The sequence below is a fragment of the Amblyomma americanum genome, chromosome 7 (genome assembly GCF_052857255.1).
Source record: "Amblyomma americanum isolate KBUSLIRL-KWMA chromosome 7, ASM5285725v1, whole genome shotgun sequence".
Taxonomy (NCBI): Eukaryota; Metazoa; Arthropoda; class Arachnida; order Ixodida; family Ixodidae; genus Amblyomma; species Amblyomma americanum.
The window spans coordinates 70212267-70239084 of record NC_135503.1 but is presented as its reverse complement, the minus strand read 5'-3'; the positions used below and the strand labels follow the sequence as shown (position 1 = coordinate 70239084).

General features: G+C 45.1%; 1 protein-coding gene across 1 annotated transcript; it reads left to right on the top strand.

Annotated features, from left to right (window-relative positions):
• The first annotated feature begins 3108 nt into the window (after positions 1 to 3108).
• On the top strand, positions 3109 to 26254 carry LOC144097787 (cathepsin L-like peptidase). Its single transcript, XM_077630419.1, has 4 exons — positions 3109 to 3234; positions 12433 to 12624; positions 14652 to 14814; positions 26124 to 26254. The coding sequence occupies exons 1-4, from the start codon at positions 3109 to 3111 to the stop codon at positions 26252 to 26254; spliced, it is 612 nt and encodes a 203-aa protein (XP_077486545.1).
• The last annotated feature ends 564 nt before the right edge of the window (positions 26255 to 26818 follow it).

Below are 26818 nucleotides of genomic sequence, written 5' to 3'. Positions count from 1 at the left end.
GGAGTTAGGGCGGAGAAAGTTCTACATTTAGATGCACAAATATAGCAAAATAAGAGGTTCGGAAGAGAACACATTTGATTGAAGCTTACAGTCACACATTCAGAGAGGAAAGTTGTGTAATAGTTTTTCAGCATATCTGTGGCCGAACGAATGGCTAGGATTCTCAGAATGGTGAAGATATGAACAACTTTACACCAACTGCTATAAATTACGAAATAGCAGAGAAAAAGAAAACAATCAGAAAAGACAGAAATAGAAAGAGAAAAAGAAAGATTGAAAGAAAGAAATATTTAGAATAGGAATTTGCCCCTGACTGGCGAGAAACTGTTTGTTTAATCCTTTTATATTTTCTTGCTTTACACTGCGGGCGTGAAGAGCGGCAAATCACTAGAATTATGATGTGAAATACCCCCGCAAGCTAACTCTTAAGCACAAATACATTTGTAAAAATGTAATTGAGGACACGCATGACGTAACGCAGCTAACGGATATTTTTTGAAGCTTACTCCTGATACACAAGCACAGTCGAGAAAAACTGTAGCTTCTTGTGTTTTCAGGTTGCGTAATTAAGTCCTGCACTTGGTAGGGAGCCGTAATACGCAGTATAGATATCTTTGCTGCTGTCACACCTTCACTGTAATGTCGTCTAAACTACACCGCTTTTATTAAGTTTTAAATTATCTGCAGGACTTGGGTAGAGGAAAGCCAATAACAAAAAGCATCCTAACAAAACCTCAAACGTTTCTCTGGCAGACTTCGAATCAAATTTTTGAACCAAGTTCAGCCTTGGAGGTTTCACGAACATGCCCAAATGCGTTTCTATCTGAGGACGGTGTTAGATTTTCATATTGCGCTACGTGTACAACGCCTTTAGCAAGGGCAGACAGATATAGAGGTAGATGTAAAAGAGGAACCGTTATTGATTGCAATGGCTAAAAGACTATATGGGCACAGGTTTTAATCGTATGCTTTAGTTTTTAACCTAGCCGCATTAAGAATACTCATTTGAGCGAAAATTTTGAATCTGCCTAAATGAAAACGTGGTGTCATGAATTGTAAGCAGCACAAGCAAACGCTTGCTTTTGTGCTTTTTTTCTAGCAGCCGGGCTGCTAAAGAATACAAAGGCATATATTGTTTCATAATAAAAAAAAACGGGCGTAGCTTTAGAGATGCGCACTTTTTCTTAGAACTGAATAGCTTTTCGAGCAACAAAAGTGCGAGATAGAATTGCGCTAAAATAACAACGTTCCTCTTCCTGTTCTTTGTAAGTTCACAAGTCATACACCCCAACCCGGGTCGGAGGGGTGAGGGGTTGGAACCTTTATATACACGGCCTTCAGGCTGAGAACTGCAGTCCATCATCTACACCATGATTAAGCTCTTCCTTTTTTTATCGGCCGCTGTGGCCGTCTCAAATTCTGCAGAAGACGAAGCTCTGAAAGATGCATGGAACGCCTTCAAAACAAAATACGGTCAGTAATCCACTTCGAGCTAGGTAGATGATTTTTTTTTCATTTGGCACGCTATGACCATGTCATTCTCGCGAACATTTAGTGCAGTTTGTAAAATTTACTGCGGCCATAGTGCTAATATTTTTGAAGGCCTGAACGCAAAAAAAAATTTTGCAGATGTTCCGTCTCAGTAAAAACTGCTTGACATTGGAAAGAAGAGAAATTACATCTTCGAGTGTGCAGGGAGTTATTAGGCTCTACTAGTGTCAAACTCGCCGCATGCGAAGAATATTATCTCATCAAGAGCTTTGCGAACACATCTGGCGAAGGATTTGTGAAAAGTTGTTTCGCCAGCTTAAGTGCGAAGCTGAGAAGATATCAGGGCAGATGAGCCTTGCTTTAGATAGGCATATAATACATTTGAGTTTGTCACTACCTCTAATATTTATTGTTAAAAAAGCCTTCGTGTCATGGATGTCAACAAAAAATATCTTGAACCTCAATCTCTCCAGGACGCCAGTACAAATCTGCTGCTGAAGAAGAAGAGAAAAAGATGATATTCGCCAAAAATAACAAGTATATTACAGAGCACAATAAAAAGTTTACAAACGGTGAAGCCTCCTACGAACTAGTTATGAACGGATTTGGAGACATGGTGAGAATACAATATAATGTTCATCAAGTCGTTCATTAACGTGTTCATACACAGAAAAACGGTTAGGCTGTAATTAGGAAAGAATATTGGCTTTAAAGTGTTAGTTCTGGGCTGTGTTATGCTGTGCTAATTCAGTTACAAGCTTAGAACACGATTTTTAATATTTGTATAAGAATGTCTGCAAGCTTCTGCAAATTTTAATAAATATGGTTTGTCTAAAAATGACAACTTTTTCCGCCAAATTTTGAAATTCATTACATATAGAACGTAATAGCTACAAAATAAGCAAGAGAACCGCGGTACGTCGCTGCTGGACATAAAAGAGCAACCCATCATTGCTGAGGTCTCTTTTGGGCACATTCGGTCACATAAACAATTTCATCTCGAAGACAACTTTACAATGCTTTATACTTACACTTCAAGAACGTTAGTGAAGTCTCCCTTTCTAGTTCATGCATTTTAATTCGCCTTTCATTTCTAGGCACTTCGAAATTCGTCCACTGCACGCATTGTTAAAAACCTCAAAGGCCGCGTCAGAAGCCCATTCAAAATTACTGAAGTCGCCTCTCTGTGCCCTTGGCATTAATTACGTCACTCCTAGTTACGCAAGCGAAAGTCAAGAAGCCACTCATCACACTTACTTTAAGCCGCTTTTCTTGGCGCGACGATTGTGCCATTTAGGTATCTTTTATGTCCAAAAATGTTTTATTTTATAGTTTTTCAAAATAATTCGGTCCATGAGACTGACAAAATTTGCTTCATATTTGGCAGTTTTCAGTTCTCATATGCGTTTCAAAAGGAAGATTGGGTTAGGAAGCATTGCAGTCATTGAAATCAGATTACAGATGGTCTAAAAGTTATAGTTTTTGCTTGCAAGCCTTGGCACAGCGAACAGAAAATAAAATTTAAAGTATGGTCTGCTTCTTTATTCGCAGTCAGACGAAGAGTGGGCGTCGCGTCACAGCTGTATTTATGATGACATTAAGGAAGACAATGCCAAGATGTATGAGCCTCCGAAGGACTTTGACAAAAAGAATTTACCCAAGGAAGTAGACTGGCGCAAGCACAATTTAGTGACCGGCCCCAAGGACCAAAAAGAGTGTGGGTCCTGCTGGGCATTCGGAACGGTGAGTAATATTTTTTTAAAGGAAAATAACAGCGTCTTGCAGTACCTATGAATCTCGGCATATAAAGCTCCAAAAAAACCAAATTGGCTTACAGTTGTATTTATAAGCTTTCTTACGGCCGTGTACATTGCGTGAAATGTTTGTTGGCAATGGTATGTGTAACAGTAATAGAATAACGCCTTGAAGTTCATTAGTTATTGAATATCTTCGGTTATTAAAACCACGGTGGTAAGTACGTCGCGGACACTGCCAGTCTGGCGATATGTTTCGCTGCAGTAGAATTCATGCTGCCTTCTCAGCCGGAACCAGGCCTAGTGCCTCTGTGCCTACCGTGTAACAAACCATCCTTTGAAGAGAATATCGTATCGGAATTATTCAGGGCACATTCTAATAGTACCGATGCTACAGCTATTTAGCGCCTATAAGTGTACAATCTAACACAAATTCAAGAAACGCCGGACGGCGGCAGTGAATATGCTTCACATTTCGCATAAGACCCATCAGGAAATTCTATTCGACAGCATTGCTTTGTTGTACCCCAATAGCGGCGTAATAGACGTTGAAAAATGACAGTCGAAAGGGCAAGCGTTTACTTTTCCACTTTCTATCAAAATTTAATTTTTTTCTTAGGTAGATGTTGCAAAGGATTAATTAGTGCATGAGGAGAGGTTTCTGCACGTTTGCTCTCAATAAACTTTCCTTTATCTCTGGAATGCGGTCTTGCGTTCCATCAGCACGCCCTGACAGGCATAAACGTACGAGTACGAGTTTTTTTCCTCCTAATGAATGCGCCACAAATATATTTGTAATTTGAAACGAGTTCTAATGAAACAACCAATTTATGATAATACATGCCATTGATTTGACGTCTTCTACAGCATACTGCACAAAATATTCCTGTACCATGCGTGGGAAAAGCAAGACCAATGAATGTAAAGCTCGGCAATGTGTTGGCAGGACGCCTTGATCCGAGGACAATTCGCGATAAACTGCAGCTTTAATAGTAATTACCAGGCTCAGGCTCGGGACAATATAGGTTACCGAGTTCATTCAGGGTAGTTATAGCAGGCAAAATTGCTGGACTAATCTTCGTCTGACTGCGGCTTTGCCACTTGAGCTTGCTTTCACTCCTTCCTAGCTTTAGTGACCTTGCAAATAATTAAAAATTGGCCATTTTATTCCGCGGCCTTTCATTGCTAACTGGTTCGAATAGTTTAGTTCTGTTTCCTCATAATTTACATCGGAGACGGTAACGAGTGCAAGCGTAGGAGTGTAAAAGCAAGGAAGAAGGAAGGCGAAGTCGCCACGTTTATAAATCGAGGAACGTAGAGAGGACAAAGCAACCGCCCTTTGATCAGTGGAAGGAAGTCCTGTCGACCTGGTGCCTGAAAGTTCAGCAGGACGTGACCGAAAGGGCTCGCAAGCCAGCAAGATCCAATGGTCTCCTGGAACACAGGGACCGAACTATTAACTGTAGTTTATTAGCAAAAACGAAGCAAAATCACGTGGAACTAAAAAAAAGAAGAACAAACTGAAAGCGCTATGGGAAGCTGAAAGAATAAAACCTAAAAGAAGGTGAAACTCGAAAAAGGTGACACAAGTTTGAATAGCTGCCATGGCAATGAGACCCTACTTTCCAGAGATCATTGATGGCAAGCGTAAGCTGTAATAGTTTTTCCCTCCTGAGGCCTAACAACCGGGCGGGAGACCACTGGAAAATAACCGGTCTCGTCGGCCACTTGGATTCCGCCCCCCCCCTCCCTCCGGTAACTGGGCGAGGGCACCGAATCAGTGCGGCCGGGACGCCGCCTTTGAAAATCGCTGCCAACGAACCTTCGTCTCATCATCAAGGGCTCCACAGTACAAGCCCCCGGTACCGTGACTTGGAGTCACTACACGGTCACTATTTTTTTAAAGGACCTACGTCGCCACCTAATGGCAGGTTCGACTCCTCACTGGGCGAAACAGCGCGTCGGCGTGTCTCACATCTGCCACCACGCGAACAAAAACTGAGAACATGACTTTCTTCAGGAAGACGACTTTAATAAAACCTTGGAGCTAACGCGAGTAACTGGTGTATGCGTTTTGTGCTCGGAAACATGCCTAGTACCACATGTTCAAACGTGTTTGCGAACTCTTGGTTTGCCGCTGGGCCATGACCAAGGCTGTACACTTTTCACTTCGATACAAATTGTTGCACATCGCAATTAAACGATATACATTAGACCAGCACAGTAAAAAATATCGGATAGTAATCATTTCGCAGTCAGAAAGCGCGAAATCAACCACGGACTACCCCCCCCCCCCCAGTCATTATTTCCTCTTCTGTATTCTACATCAATATGCGGAGTTTCTTTCCAAAGCACGAAGCTCTGTGTAAGTTCCTCTTATCTTCTGGCAGCAACATAATTTCACTTATTTAACAGGGCTAACAAGCGACGTCACAGATAAAATTCTTGGAGACTAATGTTCACATTGATGATAGCCACTATATATGCGGAGGTGTTCCTATAGCCATTAACGATCAAATATCATGAACCCTTGTTAATATCAGTTCAGATATAACGATATTGTGGTTTAAATGCAGCACTACACCGATTACGATTCTGCTCGGCATCTGCTACAGGGCCCCCAACAGTAACCCGGTATTCACGCATAAACTGAAAAACGCACTAGTCCTATTTATTAAAATATTTTACTGCGCTCATTCTTCTTCTCGGTGGTCTTAACTACCACTAGCACCAAGTGCAAAACATAGGCTCTCTATCTGCCGACAAACCCTGAAGGAAAGTAATTTGTATATGTTTGTTAAAATTTTTATGTTCAGGCAAATAACGCTGGAATCAAACTGCATTGATTATGGATCTTCAAACATTCAGATTTTAATAACAGCCAACAAAATTGTTATCTTATAATCGATTAGATACCTGCGTGAAATCAGAGATCATAAGGTACATGACCCCCCATCTTGTAAAACGTTCACGAAAACCACTCGTATGCAAGACAGACGAAATTATGGCGAAATCAACGATATAAAACCTGTTCCGCCATATATTGAATGCGCATTTTGTCACTGGCGTGTTATTGATAACAGGCCTGTTTTAAATGCAAGATCAAAGAACTAACAGACAAATTATTGCCACAGTCAGTTTTCGCGCAAACCAACAAACACCGTGGGTTTCACCCGAAGGTAAGAGATTAGAAAGACGAAACGGCTAGATAGTGCAGCGACAGAGAACCCAAGAGAAGATCATTCAAAAATTCTACCAGTTAAACCAATGAGGTTTTAGGAAGAAACAAACCCGCAAGCAACATCCGCCATAGCTGGAATGCCGCAGGCAAGGATCCCAATGTTATTGAATGTGCTGAAGAATTTAAGCGTGCTTTTGTGCCTGTTTTCACTGACACAACTGACTCATCTTTGCCTACTTCGGCTACCCCAAACACCACCCACACAATGTCCTCCTTCGAAATCACTGCACAAGGCATCACAAACTTTATTGACAGAATTAAACTTTCATCAGCCGCCGCAGTAGAAAAATCATCTCAAAGTGTTGAGAAACACAGCACACGTTTCCGCCATCAACTGATATCTTATAATTTTACAGTCGCTGTCGACGGGATCTTTACCGGACGACAGGAAAGTGGGCAGGGTCAATCTAAATCTTAAAAGCGCATGGAAAGGCAAGGATAAGAGGAGTGGAGTGCTTTTTTCGTTGTTTTTCCGAGCGCTTTCAAAATTCAGGCCATTCTAACCCACAAACCAGGCAAAAATCATTGTCTGAAAACTATCCTCGCATCTGATTAACCAGCGTGCCTTGCAAAATCATGGAATATGTCATCTTTAAGGCCATCATAAACTTTCTACATTCAAAAAACTTACTTCATCCAGCTCAACAGAGGATTTATAGTGGGCTCTCCTGCGAAACACAACTAGCAGTCTTCAGTTACAACCTGCATGCTAACCTTGAACATAACTTCAAGTACGATCCAATTTCTTTAGACTTCGCGAGGACATTTGACAAGATACCTCACCAGCGCCTGTTACTAAAACTGGCTCTTTGAAGTTTGCACCGTAATACTCTACAATTAATAACAGAATTCCTAGCTAGACGCTCTCAGTACATTTATATTAACAACAACAGCTCAAACGCTCTCCCTCTTACATTGGGCGTCCTGCAGGGATCTATGCTCGACCCGCTCTTCTTTCTAATATATATCAATGATCGAGCCCTAATTATATCATGTGAAATTCGTATTGTCGTCGATTATTACGTTATCAATCGTGCTGTTCCTAACATTTCTGATCAAATAACCCTTGAAAACGACTCTAATTGCGTCCTTAGATTTATGACATATGTTTATGATGTCAAACATAAACATAAAATAATACGTATTCGTCTCGTTTCATCGTCAACACAAACACCTTAACCAACAAGTGCTAACTTATTTAACTTTAGCGTCCAATCTTACAGGTATCTTGGTAGTACCCTCTTGAAGAACTTTTGGAAGCTTGGAAGAACGCAAAGATTGTCTTAATTCTTAAGAAACAAGAAGGCAAAGACTTAAAAATTACAGGCAGAAAAAATTACTCTCCCTTACCTACGAGGTGTTTACTAAGCCAATCGCTGATAGAGTCCGGGAAACCTTAGACTTTAATCAACCAGAAGATCAGGCCACCTTTCGTAAATTATATTCAACAATAGATCATATTTAACTATCAATCAGGTGATAGGAAATTGGGCAAAACATAGCTAACCGCTGTATATAGCCTTCATTGATTACAATAATGCATTTGACTCAGTCGAAACCTCAGCACTCATGCAGGCATTGCGGAATCAGGGTGTAGAAGAGCCTTATGTCAAAATACTGGAAGATATATAGTATAGGAACACTACAGCTACAATACTTCTCAATAATGTCAGCAATAAATTTCGAATAAGGAAGGGCGTCAGGCACGAAGACACGATGTCGCCAATGCTGTTCCCCGCCTGTTTACAGGGGGTACTCCGGGGCCTGAATTGGGAACGATTGAGGATAAGAGTTAATGAAGAATACCGATATAATCTGCGATTCGCTGATGAGATTGCCTTCCTGAGTCACTCAGGAGGTGAATTCTAAATCCTGCTCAATGAGTCAGACAGGCAGAGCGGAACAGTGGGCCTTCATATTAACATGCAGAAAACCAATGTAGTGTTCAACAGTCTTACAAGGAAACAGCAGTTCACAATTACTAGCGAGGTGTTGGAAGTGGTAAAGTAATACGTCTCCTTAGGGCTGGTAGGGACCACTGATCTGCATCGAGAGAGGGAAATAACTAGAAGGGTGTGGAGCGCATATGGAAGGTTCTCTCAGATCATGAATGGCAGTTTACCAATATCCCTCAAGAGAAAAGTTCACAACAGCTGTATCTTAGCGGTACTCACCTAAGGGGGGAGGGGGGGGGGAACGGGGAGTCTAACGGAAAGGTTTCAGCTTAAGGGCAACACAGCGAGGCCATAGAAAGGAAATTATAGGTGAGATTTAAAGAGAGCGGAAGCGGGAAGATTGGGTGAATGGGTGAGTAGGTAATGCGAAGGAAAGATAACCACTGGTCCTTAACGGTATCGGAGTGGATACCAAGAGAAGTCCATCGTTGAAGGGCGCGGCAGAAAAAGATTGGTGTGCAGATGAGAAGTTCGCAGGTATTGGTTGGGCGCAGCTGACAAAGCGCAGGGTTAATTGGAAACACATAGTAGAGGCCTTTCCATGCTGTGGGTATAGTCGGGCTGATGATAGCAATACCCTCGCAGCGATCTTTCTTGGCGAATACGCAATACCGCAAACATACCTTCTAACATATGTCTAGGATTCTTGCAACGTCATCTCCTTCATGTGCAGCAACAGAGAAGCTTCTGGCATTGAAACCATCATGCTTAAACGTCAGTACACCAGCCCCATTCTGAATCCACACCAGGTGTACCTAACAGATGCACCCATCAGTTTAAAACCATGCATTTGGTTCGTACATTCTGCATATTCGTATAGCATGAACGTTTCATCTCTGAATACACATTCTGGTGTTGAAAGCCTCGCAGCCCGCCACCGGATTTTCAGCCGTCTTTGTTACACAAGTTTTTCTATGGGTCTCTAAATGGACCACCTTAAATTGCTCATCCGACTTGCATGTCGCGCCGCACTGCCCCTTCTTTCCAGATTGCCGGCCTTCTGTGCTGTAAGGAAATTCTGCAGGTTCTTTTCTTTCCAAACGTTTGTGGCCTGAATGCGCTCCCCACCTATCGTTCCTATCAATTGCCCATCTGAATTTTTAGACGCTGCAACGACTTATATTTCAATGAAATGATTTTCTTTGTTATTATTAACATAATAACTCACCTATTATTTAAAACCTTCTGAAGGGTGGTCCTTAAGGCGAATAAGGTGTAGTGAACTGAAGAAGTTTGTATTATTATTGCCTCGCCGTTCGGGATCTTTAAGTCCACTTCCTGCTCTCCCGCATACACAAGCGGTCGGATATTCATGACACGTAATCTATTTTTTTCTGCGAACTATATTAATCCTCCTGGGTATTGCAACAATTCACGCCAGTGCGCTGTAGTGCTTGGAAGCCTCCCTGCTTCTTGTCTGCCTTGACACGGACGTCGTCGATGTATACATCGCATTACGTTGTATGCTATAGCGTAATAGGCACGTTGAGGCGTTCTCACGGTGTTGTTTTTGTGTCTCTCTCACATTCGGTCGGTACTTGGTATGTTTTGTTTTTGTACCAGCAATCACGGCACTATTGGGGACAAAATTCTCCAGAGGGCGCAACTGATGATGTCCGCTTATAGGTGCGAAGTGCGCTGCTGTTCGGCTAATTTCAATACGACACATTACAGAGCCCAAGGCGTAGTTTTAGCTCCAGAAGTGTGACCTCCAACCACGGCTGATAACAAAGCTATATGCTTTTGATTTCGATCACACGTCTTGAGAACTTTAGTTCCCGACTGTGCGTGTGGTCACATTAAATTTATGATTACACATGGCACCTGATACATAACCGCGGGTGATTACGTTGTGTCAGCATTAATCGGGAATAATCAATTGCTTGACGGTAATTGGTATGTACAAGGTAAGGTGTCATGTATAGCATTGAGATTCTATATATGCTTTGGCAAAGGTTACGACAGTCATGATATATAGTTTAACCATATCCTGTCACTACTCATGATGACCAGCTAATTGGGCTTAATATCAAACTATGGGTAATTAATCGTTCACGACGATCCCTATTTGTTACTTCTGAGACGTCAGACGTAATAGGCGGCAACCGGAGTGCCAGCTAAGAGATTGGTTTAGAAATTAGGCAGCGATAAACGTGCCTCGCCTGGAGCAGGACAGCATTCTTTTGTAATTATTTAAACATAATAGGCAATTACGCTTTTCAATCGCCTCCAAGACCTCATACTTACTGAACTTAAGCTCAATGCACTCAGCGAGGAGCTGCCTTAGCAGTCCTAGCGTGTTCAGCGCTTCACACAGCGACTAGGATAAGATGCCTTGTCGGTAACTATGTTTTGTGCTGTTGCTCCTACAGCATTCTTTTCCAACGTATCTTTTAAGTTCATCCGTCTCAAAAAGCGAGTGGTAAAGTTGCCTCACTAGCCTTGTGAAGTGGCAAATCAACATCGCCTGCAAGCTTATTTGCCGGGAGAAATCGTGTTCCAAAATAATTTTAAGAAGTGTGTTGTAGCTGAAAAATGCAGTTAAATTGGTTTCTCTTCGAAAGCATACTATATTTATAAATATACATTGCGTGGCAGGCTTCAGCATCTTTACCAGTTAGCAGGAGCCACAAGAGCAATAAAGACTGTTTAATTGAGCACAAAGGGCCTTACAAAGAAAACACTTTTCAGAAATTAAATAGCTGACAGAAAGGGAGCACAAATTATTGAAAAATGCGCAAAGACATAACAAGCACAAATCAAGTAAAAGTAACCACGAACGTAATATAATTGAGGGAAGCATAGACTTGTGGAGAAAAAGGTTGCCTACGGCAGACAAAGACAGTATTCAGTTGGTGATGAAAAACATATTCAAAACTTTTGGAGCAGTTTGGCTTATCTTAAAAAATGCTTAGTTTCGGCGCCACTTCTGTAGAAAAGGTGTTGAATGCTAGGATGCCGAAAAAAGTTTGCATATGCGCACATTGCAAAACTAAGTTACTAACGAACGCAATTTTTCGCATATATTCAGCCTGCACTACAAGAATAAATATCAACGAATAAAATAACCTGTCATAAACGCACCCAAACTGTTTTCTATTGCAAAATTAACCAGGTGTGAGCTCAAGGACAGCCGTAAAATAATCGTTTTTGCTACGCAATACAATATTAGACTATTTCCATCAAAATGATAATAGCAATACATTAAGATATATCAACAATGCTTCATAATCAAAAGTGATGTCCAAGAAAGCTGGGCTACTGCCGTGCGGTTACTGGAAACGTGTAGGCGCAAGAATGCAGGAAAAGAATCATAAATTTGCTTTCTGTTTCGATGTGAACACAAATTCAAGGTCAAATAATAGATTTCCGCATAATAATTTTTAATGCAAGCACACATAACTAGAATTTGCATCATAGGTCCAGAAACAATTTGTGGAGCATGTTATCTCACAATTTTAGTTATCTTCGAACATAAACACCGTGATCCTGACCCAAAGAGGTTGTCAAAATATGTTTGTCGATAACTGGCCAGGAACCAAATACTTACTGCAACCACATGCCTGAAGACATAAGCTGAAATCAAGTAAGGATAGAGAAAATTATACGACATCACGCCATCTTTTTATTTTGTCGTGTTGAAGGAGAAGACAGAATCTGTTCACATTTTTTGGCAGCTCGACCTTCTGTTGAGGTGCCGTAAGGACAAGTGGTAGTTTAAAAAAGAACAGTTTAGGGGAGCGGTGTAGCTACCAACCTGTGCGCTCCAACGGTGTCGCGTATCCCCACAAACCACCAAAAAGGAACATGAAAGATGTAATGAAATGTAATGCCTGATATTCTCCGGGCCACTCTTCTGTTTATTAACTTGATTCAATTGAGTGTCTAGGTACACCATACTCTGGCCCTCAATGTCGACAGAGGAAGAGGGCTTAATTTCTTCACGTTTCGAGATATGAAATGACAAGCTCTATTTCCTTCCCTTCTCTAGACTGGAGCACTGGAAGGACAGCACGCTAAAAATACTGGCAAGCTGGTTTCTCTCAGTGAGCAAAACCTCGTAGACTGCTCCGGTAAATTCAACAACCACGGTTGCAAAGGTGGCCATCCCACAAAAGCTTTCCAGTACATTATTGCTAACGGAGGAATTGACACCGAGGACAGTTACCCTTACGAAGCCGCAGTAAGTTCGCACGTTTCAATATTCAGATCCTTGTTAACATTTATGGCTTCAGCGCGGATTTCGCCACACTAGCAGCATAAGGGCCATCACCGGAGTATCGGCATTGTATCTTTATGCCTAAAATCTCTCCCTTCATATTCTGGATGTACATGAGTTTATGACGTTGACCAAAAGAGTAGACATGTTACTTGTTTGCCTTGTACCATTATATATATATATATATATATATATATATATATATATATATATATATATATATATATATATATATATTTAATTTATTTATTTGAAATACTGCCAGTCTCTAGCTGAGACGTTAGCAGGTGGGCATAACACGTATCACAGCAGAGGATAACATTTCTAAAAGCGGCTGTGCGAAAGACAGCTATAAATTAGACAGTTCATATCACAGAAAAAAAAACTCAAAATAAGTTGACAGATTTGTGGCGTCCTGTTAAACGTCTTCATTCTTTCAAAATTTTTCTGTTCAGCGAACCCACCTTTTATTCTCCCCTTATATTCCTAAAACATATGCTTTAGCTCGCTGTTCTGTATATTAACCTGCCTGTTTTTAGATTAACTTGTAAACAAAACCACCGTTCGGCGCACTGAACTGCAATTTGCTTTAATTATTGAAGAAGCCAACGCCTCCCTATCATAAATATATGTAAAAGCGTAAGCCTGCGTAACATCACTCCTCCAGTCTTGTTAAAAATCTGTTGCGATAGTAGACCCTCGGGTACGATCCTGCAATGTTTTCAGGTACCCTCTTTAGATATGGCTAGTTATGAAAAAATAATTTAGCAAAAAAGAAAAAATCCTGAGAACACATTTTCTCACACACCGGGACACAAGGCTAGTTGAAAATTTGCAATTGCTTAACCAGAACTTAGAAATTTCAGATTTTCAGCTTATGTCTCGGAAGGCTTTAGAATTTTGCATTCCCATCTGCCTAACCCTACTCGTTGGCGCAGTCGTGCGGGGTCGTCGGGCCTTCACTTTCAGTATTTGCCAAGTGACATACAGCGACTATGAAGCTGAGGCAGATATAACTAGAGCCTAATGATGTCTGCTAAAGTTTTGCCAAAATTTGAGAGAAAGGGCAGCTTCATTTCCTACATTGACATTGCATGAGCGCTTCGACCTGTACGAAGATGCACTTCTTTTTCCTGTGCTGTTAGTGAAGGGCTTGATTTTGAAATAATCAATTGTGTGTTTGGTTTTCATGCTCGAAGCACATAGAATAATGCTCAGCATGAAGGCAGACAACGTGTATATGTTTGTGCACCATTCGTTACACACTTTGAAACATACCTTTTGAATTATCTGTAAGGAAATAACCTTTGGCAGTTAAAATCTTCAGTGTGTCAAAATGCAACAAAATGTCATTAGCGTGCTCAGAATAATGTAACCACGAAGGTGCGCATAAGGTGAATACTAGTGGGGTGGGGGAGGTAAGAAGCTGAATTCTTGTTTTTTAAAAACACTATTAGAACCACTCTACAGCTGCAAATAGCTACTATCTGATATGCAGACCCTCGTGGTCTGTGGTGCCATAGTACGAGATGCAGTGGCACCCAAAGTTTGGTGTGTGCGTTGATGGCCGAACGTAGTACCATTTAAGACCTGTTTTGAAAAACAGCTGAAGAATCATTTTTTTGTGTTATTTCTATCTTCAGTATTGGACAAAGAAATTCACTTGCCATTTATTACGCCAAATGTTGGCGCAGTTTTTGTAGTTATATGGGAAACATAAGATTGCGAGATGCTGAGTATCTGAAATTGAGGTGTCGATGAAGACAGACACACAGGCAGATACCAGAAAAATTCACGCGTAGCCACTGTCTGCAAAATACTGCCAGTTAGGCAGCCTAAAGTAGAGGCACATTTTTATTGAAAAAAAAATTACGCTTCCAAGCGGCGGCTATAAGATATTTTCATGCACTTCTCTTTTATTGATGCACTGAAATTAGAACCAAAAAAGAAAGAACTGATCTCGTCCTTGTTTTCTTCCCACTTCCATGCAGAATGGAACATGCAGGTTCAAGAAGGAAAACATTGGTGCCACAATGAAAGACTACTATCGTGTCAAACCAACGGAAGAGGACCTTGAGGTTGCTGTGGCAAATGTGGGGCCAATAGCTGTCGGCATTAATGCAGAGAGTACTGATTTCATGTTTTACAAACAAGGTGCGTGCTAAAGCAGCCAACGTGGTTGTTCTAGAATTTGAGTCCCGCATACGCGATTTTTTTTTTTGCAGCGAGAGATCTTATAATTGCGTTTAACGACACTCGACTGAGGGACTGATAGCTCAGCTATGCGCTTGGCTTCAGCACTTCAGTCGGCCATAACGCTTGCGTTGAGAGCCATAGCTGGGGATTCGAGCGTGCAGCTGGTAGTTTTGTCTTTACTTTGCTTATAAAAAACATCTGCATATCTAGAACTTCGAACAAGTTTGCACTTACCGAAATAGAACTTGTTCCAACGCAGTTCTCGTTCAAATACCTTCGACTTTGTGATGACAGCATTAAGGCTCCCGTTCTAAAAAAAGAAACGGTGTTGTGAGCATCGGTGTCGCTGTTATGAGAAAAAACATTCACAGATGAGGTGGACCATCAGTTGACGCGACCTTACAGCGTCTTCAGGACCTGGCCACCCGGCTATGCCCAAATGAGAGCACTGTTGAAGATGGCAGTTAAAGTACCGATTGGCCGCGAGAGGTTCTTCAGGAAGAGCAACCTGGTTAACAAAAGCTTCACCGGTGGCAGCACCTGCCATCGCAGGACACTTTCACACCGCGTAAGCCATCTACCGAAGCGCCAGAAGTCGAGAAGGGCTTCAAAGCATCTATGAGTGTACATTCAATAATTGCAATTTCCGCATATGCAGGGCGTTCAAAGTTCGAGTTTCAGGATATTTGAAAAAACTATAGACAGCACGATGTCAAGGCTGTTTTTCTACATAGAATATGCCTTCGGGCAGGTGCACACCGTCAAGATAATTTTTATGGTAATATAAGTAATTACCTCATGATGAAGATCACCTTTTATGGCGCCACGGTAGCTTTGGCCAAAGAGCGCCATGGCACAAGGTAGTTTTTCCTTTCACAAAGTGGGGTCAAAGACTCAATTTGCAAGCATTTCACCCTAAAGAAGCCGAGCATCAGGCAGGGGAAAACTTGTGCCCTTTGTATCACTGGTGGGTACCCGGCAACACTGAGGATCGAACCCCGCACCTCCCGCATGCGAGGCGGATGCTCAAACCACGAGGCCACCGCTGCGGTGGGGTGGCCTACTCCACCTTGGGGGATTCTCCTAAACATTAAACCAACACTGTTCCCACTTCAAGTTAGTGATAAATTTGCTCTCCACCTGCCATAAGCTTGCCGTCGCGGTTAGCTCAGGTGGTAGAGCGACTGCTTCGGGGAAGCGGTGGTCCCGGGCTCAAACCCCGGACTAGGAAGAATTTTTCTTTAACTACGAAGTTTCTGAGAGAGCTGTATAGCTTTCCTTTGGAGCCGTATGGCTGCGCTTGGGTGGATGGCAATTTGTAATTACTCTCTTAGCGCCAGAGTTGTCTCTCTCACAAGCGTAGGCGACGGACAAGAGTCCACACCTAGATTTGGCCACAGGGTTCGTAGTCAATCGCTCGATGGAGATGGTTTTGACGGCTCGCATCCGGTCTCTGCAGTTTTCCGATGTGCACGTGGGCCAGCTGGTAGCCTTTTTTATCACATTGAATGATATTTTGGGTGTCTGGGGCGAGGTGGTTATCATTTGGGTTCGGGAGCATGGCATTAGACGTTCTCCGGACTCCACGTCTGTATAAAAGGTGAAGCTGCTTGAAACGCCAATTTCCTGCAAGGCGGTGTTATAGGCGAATGTGTGTTCGGTAGTGTAAAAAGCACGCTGTTGTCGCGAACAAAATCATATGTTATGAACCTCAGTACTGCAGAACACGCAGACTGGTCAGTGTCGTCGGTAATGACGGCTTTGGGAGCAGCAGCAGCAGCAGCAGAAGGGACTGCGGCCGATAAAGATTCCCCGAGCGCAATGATCTCGACTTCAGCACGAGCACAACCGATGAATGCGTTATGGCGGGACAGATAATCACAACCCAGGACGATGCCATGGGAGCAGGTTGGCAACATGACGAATTCAAAGGCGTACAGGACGGCCTGAATAACAACTCGGGGCGTGCACGTCGCTATCAGCGCAATAGGCAGCGCACTTGCCATGCGCTGCAGGGATACTGACACTGCGGTTGTCACTTTTTGCAAGACGCGGCAAAAGGTTGCGTTCATGGCAGGAACTGAAACCCCGGTATCGACGAGCGCCAGAACAGAAAACCATCTGAAAAATTTCGATCAGGTTGTCAGGACAGAATTGAGGCCTTGGACATTTTGCTCGCGAATTATGAAAAAGGACCCACGGGACTGTGTTTATGCGTTACCATATTCCCGAGCTCCGAACCCTAATTTAAAGGCACGAAACGTACTTGCTTAAGGTGCCCAAACGAGCGGTCACGACTCGGTTCGACGGGCTGCAAAATGTTAAAATAATAAAACAAGGAGCCTAGCTTGAAATGCGCGACTGCACTGATTTCCCTTCCTGCTTTCGTTGTGTCCTCACGATGTGATAATAACAGCCCCATCGCAATTGGCTGTCAGTGGTGTGCGATACCACAGGTTTCCAACGCCGGTCAAATATAAACTTTTTAGTTTCGTAACTTCACACCACCCGCTTTCCATGTTCAGAAAGAATGTGCTGACGGGCTTTCAAAACGATGCTGACAGAGGCGCCAGCCGCTCATTTCGAGGTGGTGAGCGCGCAAAAATCCTTCACTCAGAACGCGCTTGACACCGCTACAATACGGGAGCGAATGAGCTCAATCAAGTAGTTTTTCTCATATTTCGGAGGTTTCATTTAAATGCTAGAAAAAAAAGGCGTAGCAGATACGTTCGTACAAAAAAATGAATTGCCTTGCTTTAACCCTATCTACAACTTAAACAAACGCAGGTCACCCTAAAGAGAATATTAAAAATTTTGCATAATTTATCCTAGTCAGTTAACTGAATAAGCCGAATTAAAAATCGTCTGAGGAGCTCCACACGACGCGAAACAAAATGTATTTGCACTCACCCAGCTAAGGTTAACCACTTCTTTTTAAGTTCAAGTTACGTGAAACACACACACACACACACACACACACACACACACACACACACACACACACACACACACACACACACACACACACACACACACACACACACACACACACACACACACACACACACACACACACACACACACACACACACACACACACACACACACACACACACGCGCGCGCACACTGTGCGTGCACACGCACACGCACACGCGCACACGCACACGCACACGCGCACACGCACACACACACACACACACACACACGCACACACGCACACGCACACACGCACACTCACACGCACACACGCACACGCACACACGCACACACACACGCACACACTCACACGCACACACGCACACACACACACGCACGCACGCACACACACACACACACACACACACACACACACACACACACACACACACACACACACACACACACACACACACACACACACACACACACACACAGATTGTGAACAAATGGCTGCGCCATAGCTGAGCTAAGCCCGGCTTGGAAGCTGAAGCTTTAGCGTCACCTGGTCAAGCCTTGATATATCGGTGGTTAGCGACCCGCCAGGCGAAGCTCCCTCTCTTCAGCGGTTTCGGTTGCCGGTTTAGCACGTTTACGCTCCCTGTCGATTGCTAAATCCTTCGCACGGTTGGCAATGTCGACCGCATGACAGACTTGGCCGGAGGTCTGCCAGTGCTTACTCTCGAGGACGTCGCCTCCGGCTGACTTGCTTCGTTCATAGCGAGACCCTGGATACCCAGCGAGTAAATAAAAAAAAAACCACCACCGTCTGGAAGACGTTGAAGTAACGAGCGTTAGCTGTTGGGTTTACTAGATGAAGAAAGCGATTAAGAACGCGCCGCTCGTCTCGAGAAACGGAATGTAGTACCCTTTGAAACAGGGTGGATTGCGAACATACTCGACTACGCGTGCACGCACGCCAGCTCGATTAACGATCGCCGTCTAGCGCCATCTATCAGAGAAATTACGATGCACGCCTCCACATTGTCGAGTTGCACCCCCTCAACATACGTCTAAAACGGAATTTGCTTCGTTTGAGAGGTCAATGTTGTCTTAGAATTCGGCTTGCGGTGCGAAATGCTAACGCTTCAATTAGTTATTGCATGTATATAATGTTTACCTATTATTTATTTATAGTTTTATTTCTAGTCCACAACCCATAGTGTTTTATTTGTCTACGAAATTCGGTATACAACTGTCCAAGGATGGGTACGCGTTGTTGTCGAAGTAAATTGTCACGTAGCGGGGATGGTAGCGGAGATCTGGGATCAGCCTTCGTCTTTATACCGCGCGTCTTTACTATCCGGTCTTTCTATCCCATCTTTGAACTCTCCTACTATCTGCACGTAGTAGCGATTGTGGCTCGCCTTGAGCCAGTGGGCAGGCCTGTGCACTTTCATTTTCTTTCTTCCTGGCAACAACAGACAGACACAGACGGCAGTCGAAGGAGCGAAAGAAATTGACGAAAGGTCTTCATAAAGAAAACTGTTTATTGGTCTGACCACCCACAATGGACTGAACCACTCCGCGGCAGTGAACAGAATGACCGACGCTGTCGTCCGTGCTCAATTTAATGCTGATAGCGAACTGTCGCGATAAAGCGTGCAAAGTTTCTGGAACATTCCGGAACAACGTAGTATCAGCTCTGCCTGGCTGCAATTAATCGAGATAAACCTAGTCGCGTCTTTCGTTGCAAACAAGCCGATACAGCGGTGTGACGGCAGATTTGAAGAAGAAACAAACAGTGCAAATTTTCGAGGAATTACTCTCCTCTTAAAGAAGCATGGACCCGATGCATTAAAACAAATAATGGGACTAGTAAGAAATAAAACGGATCTTGCCAAAATAGATTATGGAAATGCAGCGTCCTTTAGCGCGCATAATACGGCTTCTTACGGACTATATGGACAACTTCTGGTCGTACGCGGCGTTGCTGGGATGCAGTCATTATGCCAGGGATGACTTCATAATCCAGTTCACTTAGCCGACGAAGAACCTTTTACGTGCCGAAATGCGGCGCAAAAGCTTTTCACTCAATCCACTGCGGCGAATGGGCGTCCAAACCCAGACTTGATCTCCAGGCTTGTATTCCGCATTGCGTCTTCGTAGGTTGTAGCGTCTGGCGTCGGACCGCTGCTGATCTATGATCCGTAATCGGGCAAGCCTTCTAGCGTTTTCTGCGCGTTGAAGGTAAGAGGCAAAGTCTACGTTCTCTTCTTCTGTAAAGCTGGGCAGCATGGCGCCTAGCGTGGTCGTGGCCTCCCTGCCATGGACGAGCCTAAAAGGCGCCATCTGGGTGGTCTCCTGCACTGCTGTGTTGTAGGTGAAGACAACGCAAGGCAGGATGACATCCCAGGTCTTGTGTTCGGCATCGACATACATGGCGAACATATCGGCGATGGTTTTGTTCAGGCGCTCGGTAAGTCCGTTGGTCAGCGGATGGTATGCAGTTGTGCTCCGGTGGCTGCTTTGGCTGTAACGCCAGACGGATTGCATTAGTTCCGCCGTGAATGCTGTTCCTCTGTCTGTTATGAGCACCTCGGGGGCGCCGTGTCGAAAAAGAATGCACTCCACGAAAAATTTGGCGACTTCTCCTGCTGTTCCGTTCAGTAGGGCTTTCGCCTCGGCGTAGCGGGTCAGGTAGTCGGTCGCTATGATGATCCGCTTATTCCCAGACGTTGACGTTGTAAAAGGGCCAAGCAAGTCGACGCGATCTGCTGAAAACGTCTTGACGGGGGTTCAGTCGGGTTCAGAAGTCCTGCTGGTCGGGTAGGGGGGCGGGGGGTGTTTCGTCGCTGACAATCTCGGCAGGTTTTCGCATAATGTGCGACATCGGCAGAGAGTCGGGGCTAGTAATACTTGTCTTGAATGCGGCGGAGGGTGCGAGTAAATCCGAAATGTCCAGCTGTCGGCTCGTTGTGTGAAGTGTGTAGAACTTCTTCGCGGAGACAAGCAGGTACAACAAGGAGGTAGGCTGTTTTTCTGGCTGCAAAGTTCTTCTTCACAAGGACCTCATTCTGCACACAGAAGGAAGACAGTCCTCGACTGAATGAAGCGGGGGGTGAAGAAACCTTGCCTTCCAGGTACTCGATGAGGCGTTTTAGGCCGGGGTCCGAGCGTTGCTGCTGAGCAAAAGAGCTGGAGCTGATGGGTCCCAGGAAAACGTCCTCGACGTCGTCCGGCGGCGGGGTATCTACAGGGGCTCGTGAGAGGCAATCGGCGTCATAGTGCTTGCGTCGGCACTTGTAAATGACGGTGACGTCAAACTCCTGGAGCACAGCGCGTGGTGATCGCTGACAATTTTGAACTGTCGTCCGTACGGTAGGGGCGCAATTTTGACGTAGACGAGATGATGCAAGGCACTCCTTCTGTGCAAGACACTCCTTCTGTTCACGATAGTGAACAAGGGAGCCGTAGTGCTCCCGAAACATCTTTTCATCTTTTGACTTTGGCCAGTGACGAGCAATCTGCATCACCATGATTCCTGACCAGACGGTATGCCCGTCAATCCCTCGACTACATCACTCTGCGCTATCAGTTTGGACAACAGGCCATCACCGGAATTCGTCGTTTTGTAAGCATCTCCGGCAGCCTCGCTGCATTTAAGATAGTGAGCAAGGGAGCCGTCGTGTTCCCAAAACGTCTTTTCATCTTTCGACTTTGGCCAGTGACCAGCAATCTGCATCACCATGATTCCTGTCCAGACGGTATGCCGTCACACCCTCGACTGCACTCCTTCTCAGTTGTCGAATAGTTAGCCTCGGACTCGGAAAGAGAACGGCTGGGGTATGCGATGACTTTCTCCAGCCCGTCGCTTATTTGAACAAGGACGGCGCCTAGGCCCACGCTGATTGCGTCGGTATGAACTTCAGTACCGGCGTTTTATCAAAATGCGCTATGATCGGTGAGGACTGTAAACCACGCTGAAGTTCCTTGAAGGCTTCTGCTTGCGGCGCTCCCCATTTAAACGGCACGTCTGCTTTCGTCAGTTGGGTCAGGGGCTCGGCGATGCGCGAAAAGTTTTTCACAAATGGTCGGTAATATGCGCACAGTCCGAGAAATCTGCGCACTGCGTTCTAATCGTCCGGCGGTGGAAACTGTTAAATAGCAGCTGTTTTCTCCGGGTGAGGGGGTATTCCATCCTCGCTAACGATGTGGCCTAGAAACAGCAGCTCTTCATAGGCAAAGAGGCACTTCCCTGCTTTCAAGATTAGGCCAGACGACTTGAAGTCGTGTAGTATTGTTCGAAGTCTTATGAGGTGCTCTTCATAGTTCGTGTCGACGATAACGACGTCATCTAAATATACCAGACAAATTCGCCACTTTATGCCTGCCAGCACTGTAGCCATTACTCACTGAAACGTCGCTGATGTGGGACAGAGAGCAAATGGCATCACCTTGAACTAAAACAGCCCACACGGAGTGATGAATGCTGTCTTCTCGCGATCCCTTTCGTCGACCTCAATTTGCCAGTACCCGCTCTTGAGGTCCATCGATGAGAAATATTTGGCGTTGCAGAGGCGGTCCAGTGTGTCGTCGATGCGGGGGAGGGGGTAGACGTCCTTCTTTGTTATGTTGTTCAAGCGGCGGTAATCAACGCAGAATCGAAGTGCGCCGTCTTTCTCACTAGAACAAGCGGTGCCGCCCATGGACGGCTTTGTCGCGTATGTGAGTCGTGGGTGGGGCGTGTGGTCGAAGCTTTTCTCGGTGGCGCCGTCGTTTTGAAGGCAGTTTGCGCCGTGGCCGGGGTTGTCATTTTGTACGGCGTCGGTTCAGCGAGAATAGGTTCTTCATGCGGCGTCGCGGGTGCAGCGTCTTCATGGGGCGTGATCGGTGGAAGATCTTCGGCGTTTCGCTCGTGAGCAACCTCACCTGCAGAGGTTGCTGCCTTTAGTTTCCCCTACGGGGGCTGGGAGACCTTCGTCGTACCGCGGCTGCGTAGCTGCGGAGTGGCGACGCAAAGCGCGAGGTTGACGGCGATGGAGAGCGCAAAAAGCGGTTCGGCGTGTACTCCTCTGGACGCAGGTACTCGTCGATTTCCTGCGGACGTTGTCCGAAGCGTGGTCGTGGGGCGTTAACAGCAAATCCACGAAGACTGCTACGTTGGTATGGGCAGTGACGAAGAATATGGCCGGCCTCACCGCAATGGAAGCATAATGGCCGGTGGTCGGAAGTCCTCCAGGGGTCGCATTTCCTGGGCCTTGAGAGTCGATCGTAGGCTGGGCGGGCGGGGGCAGAGAGGTGGCGTTCGGGAACAAGTTGTTCATATCGGAGAGGATGCAGGGGCTGCCGTTCGGGCAGAGGAGTCCTTACTGCAGCGGCGTAGGACATGGCCTGGGGTTCTGTTGCCGTCGGGCTGCCAAGTGGCCTGTCTCACTTATTCCCCACCACATGCACCAGAGTCGCTGCTTGTGGCTGTGGGGAGGATGGCAGTAATGGGCGTTGCTCCTCTCGGACGATTTCGCGAACAACTTCCCGCAAGCTGTCGCTGGTGGTGGCCGTTGTGTCCGAACAGTTTGTACAGGCAGAGGACGGGCGATTGTACTGCAGAGCTCGGGCGTCGGGAGTCTTCTCAATCTTGCAGGCTTCTTGCATGACTTCCTCGTCTGTTTTTGGCGGCTGGCGGACGAGGCTGTCAAAGAGTTATTTTACGCCGCGAATTCCAAACTGAACTTTCCTTTCGTCGGTCATCTCGGGGTCGGCGCGGCGAAATAGGCGCGTCATCTCCTCGACGTAACCACGGACGGGCTCATTCGGAAGCTGGATCCTGTATTGGAGGAGTCGTACGGCTCTTTCCTCACGACACTGGTGAATACCTTGAATAGTTCTCTCTTGAATAGATCCCATGTCGTAGGGGACGACTCGTGGTTTTCGTACCACGTGCGTGCGGAGCCATCCAATGAGAAAAATACGAGTCTAACTTTTGCCGCATCATCCCACTTGTTGAATAACGTCACGCGCTCAAATTGGTCCAACCATTCTTCTGGGTCTTTGCCTAGGCATCCATTGAAAGTTGGCGGCACCCGCAGCTGCGAGGTTGTGGTGCTCGTAGCAACGTATTTTCGCGGTCTGGTGCGGTCCGGCAGGTACCGAACTCAGGCTCCCCCCCCTGAAGACTTCGGCTGATTCGCTGAGCTGGTGGCTTGCGCTCGGGTGCGAAGCGCTGAGGGCTGGAGTCACGACATGAAGGGGGCTTCCGGAACATGGAAGGCTTCCCGCACCTCCACCAGATGTCACGTAGTGGTGACGGCAGTCGAAGAATAGATGAAAACGAACAAAACGTCTTTTAAAAGGAAACTTGATTGGGCTGACTTGCGCCCACAATGAACTAAATTACTCGGCGGTGGCGAAGCGACAAGCGTACTCGGCGGTCGTCGAACAGAATGCCCGCCTCTCAGAGCCGCCGCGGTGGCCGAGTGGTTACGGCGCTCGGCTGCCGGCCCGAAAGACGCGGGTTCGATCGCGGCCGCGGCGGTCGAATTTCGATGGAGGCGAAATTATCGAGGCCCGTGTACTGTGCGATGTCAGTGCACGTTAAAGAACCCCAGGTGGTCGAAATTTCCGGAGCCCTTCACTACGGCGTCTCTCATAGCCTAAGTCGCTTTGGGACGTTAAACCCCCATAATCCAAACCAAACCAGAATGCCCGCCTCTGTCGGCCGTGCTCAATTTAAAGCTGATAGCGAACTTTCTAGATAACGAGTGCACAGTTAATATAACACTCCGGAACAACGTAGAATCAGCTCTGCCTGTCTGCGATCAATCGAGATAAATCTAGTCGCGTCTTGCTTTGCAAACAAAGCGGTAAAGTGGTGTGGCGGCAGATTTGAAGAACGAACAAACACTGCAAATATTCGCGGTAAAATATAGCTTAAGGAACGTATAAATGCATAGCGGTCCCGTAACGGTAGTTTTCCTGCCGACTTTAGGATGCTTTTTGGTGAAGGGGGGAGGGAAGAGAATAGAGGGCACAACCAATTTGAATAGCCTCCACCTGGCATTCGAGAAAACCGAAACTATGCCACCGTTTCGTCCCCTGACGTCATACTGACATAGTCCCACCTCTATCCATCATATTAGACAAAGTCGTCATCTTTGGAACGCGGCAGGTGGTTGTTTCTACAATACTGGTTAGATGGCGCTACAAGTCTTAATGCAAGATGCGCTGTTTTCTAGTTGCAGCCACAGATGGCGCTTTGATCTATCTCAGGGTGGTAGGAGACCTCACGAAATCCCGAAACGTGACGAGTAGTTGCTCCGATAGAGGGCGCTGTGATCAAAGGTGGTATCAGAACCCACGAAATCTCGAAACGTGATGAGTAACAGCTAACGCTCTTAATAGACAGCGCAATACAGACAAGATAGGCAGCGAGTATGCAGATATTAAATAATCAATGACAAAGCAGGAACAAAACCTAACCAAGACAATCGCTCTTAAAGAGACAGCTTTCACTAAATCTACAGCGAAGCGCGGGGCAACGTACTGCCCATAGAGGTCGTTTTAGTTATTCAGTATATTTGTGATACGGACGAAGGCCTCACCGGAGATTCTCCAACATGCTTCGATCGCGCTGTGCGTATCCGATTGCTCCGTGTTTTCTCAGTTAACTGCAGCATATTCGCGTGTCCTTTGTGCTATCGCAGAGAACCAGGCCATGTCTGCATTGTGGCTGTCTGGTGTGCATAAACTCTCTTGCGTACATCGCTAGATTGAAGTGGCTGACATTCAGGTTCTTCAAGACATGTGGTTGAGAGGTACTAGAAATGAAACCCTTTTGGTTGCAGAGCGTGGTTAACGTAATTATTCACGACAAATAACGAGGGAAATGGGGCAGGCTGAAATGCATTCGTGATGGTTTCTCGGGTTTGCTTTATATATGCCTGTGTTCTAACAATAAAGGTTTGTTTCGGAAAAATAGTGGGTCCTTTCCCGTACTTCTTACTGTTGTTCTTTTCCTTGGTGGTAATTTCGTAGTGGAAAAAAATGCGTAGGAAGGAATGGGTCAGAATTAGAACAGATATATCGTGTAAATATCTACCCTGCTATTAAATATTGTTGCTGATTTTGCCTTCCTTATTAGTTTAATTTTGTTTATGGATAGGTTGCTTAATGGAGTTAAGCAGAAAGACGTGCGGAAATGTTTACCGCAGGTTTAAATATCTGGGAAGACCTGAAAGTCAGAGATGCTCTCTTGAGATTATTTTCTTCACCATGAGATGTTGGTTGGAAAGTTAAGGGCGTGCTTGTTTGCTGCAGAGATATTTGCTGTTAACATTGCATTCCCATGCAGGCATCATCGACAGTCCGCGTTGCCCAAAGGAGCTTACACATACCGTTCTTCTTGTGGGATACGGCGTTCAGGACGGAAAAAAATACTGGATAATCAAAAACAGGTCAAGTATGAATATTGTATTCCTGTGATGTTTCTTTTAGCAAAATGGCTATTAAAGTTACATTCCTACTAAATTATTAATTAAAGCATCTCTCTTCAGAGTATAGTTAAAAGGGGGAAAGGAGTTATCGATATTCACAAATCAACTTCTTCAAAGTAAGCCAGAACGGTTCCAGTTTTTTAGTTTTCCAACCGCAACAGATACATGTTATTTCGTGATGTATTATGCTCCTTTTATATTTTGGAATGATTATCCTTGCATGCATTCCCCGAAAGAGGAACCATATGCGAACCGAAGTCATGTTTATACATTCAGTCTTCACTTAAAAGACAAATACTGCGATCTTTGCTCATGTTGCCAAAGCAGCAGTCACAATCCAATCGAATTAACATGCGGTAATCTGGCGCACTTCACTATCATCAGTCCAAAATACTGATTACGTCACTCCGTGATTTTAGCTGCAAAGGCAGAAATTTCGAGAATAATTGCCAATTGCGCGCAGAAATGTGAGGTGCCGTATTAATACTTTCTTATAAAATACAGGAAACAACCCTATGCAATCTCCATGGGCAAGGAATGTAGCCATAAAAAT